This window comes from Carcharodon carcharias, chromosome 22 (genome assembly GCF_017639515.1).
Source record: "Carcharodon carcharias isolate sCarCar2 chromosome 22, sCarCar2.pri, whole genome shotgun sequence".
NCBI lineage: Eukaryota > Metazoa > Chordata > Chondrichthyes > Lamniformes > Lamnidae > Carcharodon > Carcharodon carcharias.
In genome coordinates, this window is record NC_054488.1 from 55,159,155 (window position 1) to 55,168,734 (window position 9,580).

The 9,580-nt window shown below is 38.7% G+C and overlaps 1 protein-coding gene across 3 annotated transcripts in view; it reads left to right on the top strand.

Moving 5' to 3' along the window:
- The window catches only part of aspscr1 (ASPSCR1 tether for SLC2A4, UBX domain containing), a 205,092-nt gene extending 199,371 nt beyond the window's left edge, over positions 1–5,721 (top strand). For 2 of the 3 annotated variants that reach the window (XM_041217161.1, XM_041217160.1), the window contains exon 16: positions 876–1,158. In XM_041217161.1, coding sequence (XP_041073095.1) covers positions 876–886 — 11 coding nt within the window. In that variant the 3' untranslated portion in view covers positions 887–1,158. Of the gene's footprint in view, positions 1–875 lie in introns of all 3 variants that reach the window. The other variant, XM_041217159.1, reaches the window with a different exon arrangement.
- Positions 5,722–9,580: the final 3,859 nt, after the last annotated feature.

Genomic DNA, 9,580 nt, shown 5'->3' on the forward strand with positions numbered 1-9,580 from the left:
ATGGGGTCACGAGAATTGGTTCCTAATAATCCTTTCTCTGCTTGCTACCTGGTGACCCCTGTGTGAAAGTGTTTGGATATCAGCTGAGGGTAGGGTTGGACTTCGTTCTAATCTCACAACCTGCCTTTCTTGGTGAGTTGTAGCAGCCCACTGCCACTCACTGTCCATGTTCATGCGTGAACAATGGCCAATTAGCTGAAACACAGGAGTGCTGATGATGCCTGTGAGATAAACACTCTTTGAGAGCAAGAATCACCAACGTAAGAGGGTAAGAAATAGCCAACAAACCGAGGAAAAATCACAACTTAAACTCAATGCATCTGTCCCAAGCCGTGTTGCAGTAGAAAGATTTGAGTGTATTTCACATGCTGCAATTTAATCAGCTTCAGATTCAAAACAGGAAAATTTGGTTCACTCTACAAGTGCAAAATGTTTTGGGTGTTGGTACAATTAGTGGTGATGAAAAGCAGAAACTCGGAGTTCCCTTCCCATGGGTCTTTTCTTGGACTATTCCATAGCTCTCATAATTAGGAGCCATCAGTAAACAGGAATATAGGTCAAAATATTTGGTGTTTCTAAGAAATTCACTCAATTAAACGGAAGATCCAACCTCGAGACACACTGTTGTTTCGCTTTTACGATGAGCATTCTTCTAATTGTACTTGGGTCCACTTAAGCTTATGAATGATATTATAGTAAAAAGTTGTTACATCTTTACTATTTTAAAGTGTACCTTTATCACAACTTGTCATTTTTACAGATCAAGAAATACCCTAGTTTGAATTCTATAAATCATGGTTTAGAAATTATAGCTACCCTGAAAATACCAAGTGTAGTATTCAGATTTTGTTCACTTTTGTTTGTTCCTGTTACAGGGAAGCGTTAAGAAGAGGAAAGATGTAAACAGTGCCGGGGCCTGACATTTTCAAAGAATGCAAAGCAAATAATCATTAATTGCCTTTTTTGATCTGTGGAAGTGCTTTTTTTGTTTTGGAAAATTTGAATGATCTGAATTTATTAATTGTGTGAAAGATTGTTCCAGATTAATAAGAGTTTTTACAATAAAACAAATGGAAATTCTGCATAGATGAGCCCTGGTTTTGGAGCGCTTCTTTTATTTTGTTTGAATACCTAAGTAAAATAAAAAAGGTAATGCCAGAAAATAATGCTTAGTCGAGTATTAGTCAAGATCAACATGTTTCTTAAGAAAAAATCTTTTGATGTTATTACTTTAAGTATTTTGTTTCAAAGTGGATTGGAAGTTGTTAAATATATGTTCCAGTTATTATTTGGAATTTTTTCCATGCCTGGTTCCAGCAAGGGGGAAACAGTAAGGGGTGGAGAAGATGTGGTACCCTAGTAAGTATGAAAGGCCTGTGTGTCTGTTAGCAGTCACTGGTTATGCTGTGGTGTCTGGTAGCTGCACACCAGATACTGTGGCATGAATTCATTAGACATCCTGCACACAAATGAAGAACTAAACTGCTTTCATGTTTTACTTCACCTGTTAGTGCTATAGGACCAAAGTGAAAGTGAAGCTTTGCAACATGCCTCCTTGTGATCAGATTCCACTAGTTATTTATTTAAAAAAACATTCAAATACTGACTAACAACAACCTGTTGTAAAAGTGACTATCTGAAAACTTTTGGCTCTTCAAATAAAACATATTGTTACAGCAAGAATCTGACCGACACAAGCTTCAAGTGACAATTTATACAAGTGATAAACGTTGTAACCTTTTTAGAAGCCTTTCAAAGGTGATAGATCATAAAATCTTGCAGTAAGGAATAAGTTAGCAAGAGTGTTTTGAAGATTACAGAGACATTTCCTGAAGTGGAAGAGACGAGAGTTGATCAGGGAGATTCTGAACAGAATGGATATGATCCTAATGACTCCTTCTCACTCTTTATATTCTATACATTGATTTTTCTTCTGCTTCATGTCCTATGTATTAAATTACCCCTCGCAATACAGTGCAGCTATAAGGCCCAAATCCAGTCCTCAACTATTAATGTTCCATGTTTTCATAATGTTATCAAACATCTAGTTAAGGCTAATAGTATTCACTGATTTAGCAAGTCATCATAATTATGGTGTTCTCATATAATGTCATGTATGGCTTGGCACCAAGTTTGTGCAGGATTTAATAATTTTCTGTTAGGGTTTACAGACAATTCACGCTCTCTTTAATTTTCAATATACTTGTTACCAACTTGCATGATATTCCTTGCTCACTTTTTTCACAGGCAGCCCTTTATGTGCTGTATTTTTGGAGGGATAGTTTAGCACTGAGAGGAAATGAACCAGTTCCAGAATGGTTGAAATTCTGTAGAATTCTAACAACTGAGGATACAGCTTGCTTCTCAAGGAATAGCTGTGCTAACTCGAATGAATTACCTTGATGGTCCTGACCAAAAAACTGAGCATTTTATATATTGCAGGCCATGTATTTTCTTGGTGGGCTTAACCAGATAGATTGTATATTTAAATACCTGTATTAACATAAAGAATATGTTAGAGAGTTATTATTCAGTTGTTCATAATGTCTACCTTAATTTTAATTAAGACTTTTGTAACTAAAAGATATAGCTGAACTGTTTATCCCTGGTACTTTTAAAGGATTCACCATTATTTCACTGTTCTCCAGTCAATATTTCAATTTTAAAAGCCAAAAAGCCCTCATAATCCTACCCTGAAATATTATTAAACCTCTTGTAGCAGTTACAATACAGTGTTTCAGACATAATGTTTGCAGTACAACTGTCAAAGCCAAAGGCCAGCAGAGCAACTGAACCATATACACAACTGCTGCATCTCTACACATGGTTTCCATCATTAGGACTTATATTTCATTTGTTTAAAACACATTTACAAATAAGAAGCACAAATTCCTTATCTATTGTGCAGATAAACGCTAAATGTTGGCTGCTTATGGCCTTTTGGTATTTACATGTGCTATTACACGCATTCTGTTTATCTTCCTAATTGAAACAGATTCTTTCCTCTTAAACTAATATTTTTCTCACTCTATAATTGCTTACAATGAAGAAGGGTAGTATGTACCCAACTCTCCGTTGCTCTATAAGTAGCCTATTAGAAGTAGTCTTGGTAATTCCATATTTCTCCCACCCAGTGCTAGGAACTTTACAGACGTTGATTCATGCAGATAATATTTCATGGTGCAAAACCATTTCGCGTAACTTTTTTTTGCAATGATTCTAAAATGTTCAAGTGCATAACTATTTTGTTTATTGCTGAAGCTCTAAACCATTGAGTTCCAACTCTGATGGTGGAGGTTTCAGTCTCTGCCTCAACATTCTACTTTGAGTATGCAGGGGATTGGAGGAAAATGGGAAGGGAGAAAGAAAATAGCAGGGTTTCCATTGGTACTATGTGAATTTTCACTCCTACCTGATAATATATAGTGACATCAGCAGTGGGTATTCTTTTTAGTGTTTGACCAATGTGCAGAGCTAAGGCCTAAAATATAGCGCTCCATTAAGACCTGACACATTGGAATTTGGAGCATTCCAGTGCCTATTCTAATGCTTTTCTGCTTGGTCTTTGTTCTTGCACCCTCCATAAGCTTGAGCTCTCTCAAAACTCTGCTGCTTGTATCCCAATTTTGAACTGTTCGATTCACCCATCACCCTTGTGCTTGAAATACATTGGCACCTGGCCCATGAGTACCTCAATTTTCAAAAAATTCTCTAGCTCATGTTGACATCCTTCCATTAACTCATCTCTTTCCATTTAGTCTTCTCCAGCACCACCACCCCAGCCCCTCATGCCCAGAGCTCTGATTCCTCCAACTTTGGTCTTTTCAGCATTCCTGCTTCCTTCATAGCCCCACTGGCTACCACACCTTCAGCTGCCAAGACCCTAATTTCTGGAATTCCTTTCCTAAATACCTCTGCTTCTCCAACTCTCCTCTAAAGCACCCTTAAAACCTACCTCTTTGACCAAGCTTTTGGTCTCCTAATCAGAGAATCAAGCAGAGGAGGGGGGGTCATTCACTCAGTTTTGGCTCATTAAAAGACTTTCCTGCTCTTTTCCCTTGGCCCTAAAAATTATACTTTTCAAATATGGGGGTCACAGTGTCAGAAAAAGGAGTCAGCCATTCAGCTCCAAGAAGAGGAGAAATCTCTTCAAAGGGTCCTGGATCTTTGGAATTCTCTGCCCTAGAAAGCTGGGGATTCTCAATTATTGAGCATATTCAAGACAAGTTTATAGATTTTTGGATACTAAGGGAATTAAGGGACATGGGGATAGTGCGGGAAGGTGGAATTGTGCTAGAAGATGGTCTTGTTAAATGTCAGAGCAGGCTCAAAGGGCCAGATGGCCTACTCCAGCTTATTTTTTAAATATCCAATTCCCTTTTGAAATGTTTCCGTCATTTGGCTCAGCGTTAATTTTTGTTTGATAACACTCCGGTGAAGCACCTTGGGATGTTTTATTATATTAAAGGTGCTATCTAAACGCAAGTTACAAGAGGAAGGCTAAACCTACAAACCAGCAATCTCTACCAAAGAGAAAAGGGAGACTTGTATTTATATGGCGCAGTTCACAACCACAAATGTCCCTAAGCACATTACAGCCAATGTAGTACTTTTTGAAGTGCAGGCTCTGTTGTAACATAGGAAATGCGGCAACCCATTTGTAGGTAGTCAGCTTTCCCGAACAGCAACATGACAATGACCAGATAACATGTTTTTTGTGATGTTGATCGAGAGCTAAATATTGGCCAGGATTCTGGGGATAACTTCTGTACTCTGCTACCAGCCAGAAGAACAAGGGCAGCTGATGAATAGGAACACCACCATGACCCACAAACATCCCCTTGGCAAGGCACTCCTCATCCTTACTTGGAACTATATTGCCGTTCCTTCACTGCCGGATCAAAATCCTGGAATTCCCCCCTCCCTAACAGCACTGTGGGCGTGCCTACCCCTCATGATTGCAGTGGCTCGCCACCATCTTCTCAGGGGCAATTAGGGATGGGCAATAAATAATTCCCACATCCTGTGAATGAATTTTTTTTAAAAATCGGAGAGAAATTCCAGAATTCTGAGTTGATAGGGGAAAAATTGTGTTAACGTCATGTGTGTCTTGATCCATGGATGAGTCCTGATTTCAGCACAGTGAAGGTGCAGGAAGGAGAGAAAACCATCTATCCGCACCCGGAACTAAATTATAGTTCCCATTTCTAATTTACATACAAATTCAAAAGGGACATAGTTCTGGTAATCCTAGAAGGCACACACAAGCCAAGAGGGATGAGCAATTTGTGGAAACTTGTGTAAAGACTAGTTTATAGCTGGTGGGTTTTTTTTTGTATTTCACGAGGTAGGAGAAAGACATTTAGTCTGATTTTTATTTTCCAGAGTTTCATTACCCACAGCAGGCAGAACCTGTTTTTTTTTCCACTTTGTTGTGTTGTCATTAAACTTAATGCCACTTTGCAGATTTGGTTGCACTCTTAGGAATCTGTGTGTAATATATACAAAGCATGTGTATTATATCTGTGTCTGTGTATATATTACCTATATTATGTATAATTAAACATGTGTCTCTGTCCATAGATACCAAGGTCTGCTCAAACGTTCAGTCAGTAACTGCATAAAAAACAGGAACATAAAGGAGAAAAGCGGCTTGGTAAAGAAGGTTCAAAGGTTGAAAATAGACTTTCATCCTTATCCTAATAAAAATATACATTGAAATCATATGCTATGAGCTCTTTAATCAACTGGTACAAAGAGGGTCATTGTACTTGTATACAGAGTATGAACCCTTGTATATACTTAAAAAGTGCTTATTATCTAAAGGGGGTTTGACACTCTTCGTGTTAGTAAACGTACTCCTTCCGTCACCCTCTACTGGTGTGGTCCTTTCACTGATGCCTGACACGTTCTTCTAAACCAAACACCACTTTGGTCTAGCTGAATGAACTTCAAAGTGCCTGGAGAACCCCTGTGTTCCTGGCACTTGCCATTGTCTTGCAGCTTGGCTCTCTTTTTTCCCTGAGGTCTAATTACTTCCAACTGCTCACAGTGCTTTGAAGTGGCAAGCATGCTCAAAGCACCTGCCACAATCTGTAAAGTGCAGGTGGGGGGAAAAACAGCAAGCCAGGCTGAACTCTCACCAAGCTCTTCATACTGGACCACTGTTGGGCTAATGAAATTCCCCCTTCCATGAGGAACAGGACTTAACAGTATTTTATAAATCTAAGTTAGCTGGTTCTTATAACACTGCACACAGCAGGATATTTTGTTCACATGCAGGCAATACTGATATTTGTACAGTTAATTCTTCCCAGAATTCAGATTATTACAGCAGCCTTAAAATTGCTCTTATGAATATTTAATTGCAGCATATGGGTCAGTAATTATTCAGTGTAGTGGAATTATGCTTTATTGCTTGTAAGCTGCGTGAATGTATTCTTGGAAATTCAGGGAAACTGGTAAATTTGCCATAGGGTGGCTCCTAGTCAGTTGATGAATATAAGATGTTTATGTGAAAGATGGTGCTAGAGAGTTGGGAAGGACATCAGTAAATTGTTCTACAGAACCACCTTGGAAGTACATTGACAGTCGATGCACTATGATCCATGGTCGATAGTTCCCTTGCCTGTGCCACATAAGCAAATCATATTGGTGCAAATCTCTATTTTTCACAGCATTATTCAATTCCTGCTGCCTCCTTTTCAGTAGAAATTTTTCCTCCCTGGAGGTAGTCTCTTTACCCATTTGGACTAGGAAAATTACTGCAAATAGTTTTTTTTCCTTACGCAGTAGGCTGATGGTCACTGGATCTGAATTCAAAATCCTGGAGATCTTTAATTTCTTCAGATTAATTTAAAACACTGTATTCTTAAGTCTATTTTACTGTATCACTATGTGGATTTGGATGGAAATAAACCTTTTTCCCCCAAAGAGGAAATTAACAAGAGGGATGATCAGAATGAATATCTGCTTTACAATCTAATGGCTTCAGGAACTCCCTGATCAGCTGTGTAGGTTTAAGTTTTATAACTCCGCCAACCATGATCAATAGTCCTCCCCACGCATGAAGTAATTTATACTTCTGCACTTAAGACATACTTCTTGAATGATCCAATTACTTTCTCTAATGTGTTATATAGGGTTGCATTGTGTATTTGGTTTACATAGTGCTCACAACTCAACTTCAAGTGCCCACTGAATTTTTTTCATGTTGCTTTGGTAACCCCAACCTGATTAACCATGAAGTTTTATAGCTGATGTGAACTTAATATGCACAGGAATACACAATGAATGGTAGGTCCCTGGGAAGAACCAAGGATCAGAGGGACCTTGGTGTGCATGTCCACCGCTCTCTTAAGGTAGTGGGACAGGTAGATAAGGTGGTTAAGAAGGCATATGGGATACTTGCCATTATTAGCCAAGGCATAGAATATAAGAGCAGGGAAGTTATTCTGGAACTGTGTAAAATGCTGGTTAGGCCACAGCTAGAGTATTGTATGCAGTTCTGGAATCCCCATTATAGGAAGGATGTGATTGCACTAGAGAGACTGCAGAGGAGATTGACCAGGATGTTGCCTGGGCTGGAGAGTTTTAGTTACGAGGAGGGATTGGATAGACTGGTGTTATTTCCTCTGCTCCAGGAAAGATTGAGGTGTATAAAATTATTAGGGGCATAGATAGGGTAGACAGGAAGGAACTTTTTCCCTTGGTGGAGGGATCAATAACCAGGGGGCATAGATTTAAGGGGCAGGAGCATTAGAGGGGATGTGAGGAAGAATTTTTGCACCCAGAGGGTGGTGGGAATCTGGAACTCTCTGCCTGAAAGGGTGGTAGAGGCAGATTAATCTTATAACATTTGAGAAGTATTTGGATGTGCACTTCCGATGCCATGGCATACAAGGCTATGGGCCTAGTGCTGGAAAATGGGATTAGAGTAGTTAGGCACTTGTTTGACTGGCGCAGACTCATTGAGTTGAAGGGCCTTTTTCTGTGCTGAAGACCTCTATGACTCTATGTTAACCACAACAAAGTGATTCTAAAATCTGTTCAGTAGATAAACAACTAATTGCAATTACTAACTACCATATATTGTTTAACTATCCTAATCTGGTTATACCAAAGATGTTCAGTTATATATTGGTATAAGACCATTTTGTGTATATTGTTGAACAAGCAGATTATTTTTTGGATGCTACATAACTGAAGTAAGATTTTCCAGCATGGTTGTTACCTTCGCAAGTTCCTTAAGTCTTCGATTGTTCTAAATTGGGTTTGGGGTAATTGGGGTGTCCCTGCCAAGACAGACTGTGCTCAATAATAGAACAGAAACTCTTACTTGAGTGAATTTCATCACATTCTAGCTTGCTTTAGAGACTCTTGGACATGGTGGAGCATTTACAACATTAGACACCTACAACAGATTGTTGAATAAATCTGTGTACATGATTTTGTTTTGACCTTATCAGAAAAATTGCAACGCTGAAATGAAGACTCTTACTAACATTTATGTTTTCCATCGGTTCCCCTCTCTAGAGCAAGATCCAGTATGCATTTCAGGACCAGCAGCCACAACAGAAGCCTTAGTCTCATGAAAAACACAGCCTTAGTTATCACCAAGTCCACATGATACTATAGAAATGCGAGTTAGTCCATTCCATCACCTGACTCAATCATTTCCATTAAATGAAGCCTGGGTCACAGCAGTCGGTACAAGTGGCTTCAATACCCCCAGATTAGGTTGAAGAAAAGCAGATGGGAATTCTGATTTTACAGCAATAACTGGTGAGCCCTGCAGAAAACTGTGTACACATGAACTTATGAGAATAGATATCAGGTTTGGCATGATATACTTGAGGGTTATAAAGCTTGCTGCTACTCACTGTAATCTTACATGTGAATGTCCGCTTGGGTATGATACTAGTGCTGTGGCACCTGTAGAACATTTCCCCATAGCCAATAATACTTTTCTCCCTACTTGCACCTTTTTTAAAGGTAACAAAAAGTCAGAGCTGTTGCTGGACAATAAGTTTTGAGGCGATCTGCTGATTACTATCAGGAATACACATGCATATTTATTTGTATAGATTGATCAAGTGTCTTGTCCCCATTGTAAAGAAATCCCCTATTCAATCTTAATTTTCTCTACAAACATTGACCTCCGTACCCGCACATGAAATCAGAATTCCTGGTTTAGGAAAAGTAGGGTAGAATACAACTAAAATCTATACTTGGTTAGTTATCTACCCACACAAGTGTAAAAATAATTGCACATCTGTTAGGATGTTGGATAAATATATGAGCACAAATCTACATGATCCACTTTAAAATAATGAAGATTTAAAATATTACCATAGAGCATCCACAGCAGAAAGTAATGTGACATGACATGCACTCAAACAATTTTCTGTGGGTGTTTTGTGGTTTAACAATGGTATAAATGTCATTGGTGATGTTAAGTGTATTTGCTCAGGGAACATTTGGTATTTACAACATGTATTTTCTTATGTGTGCTAAGATTAAGGGGAGTTAGCTTAAGTTTTAAAGTTCAGGATATCTTGGATGCAGTATAATGAATTAA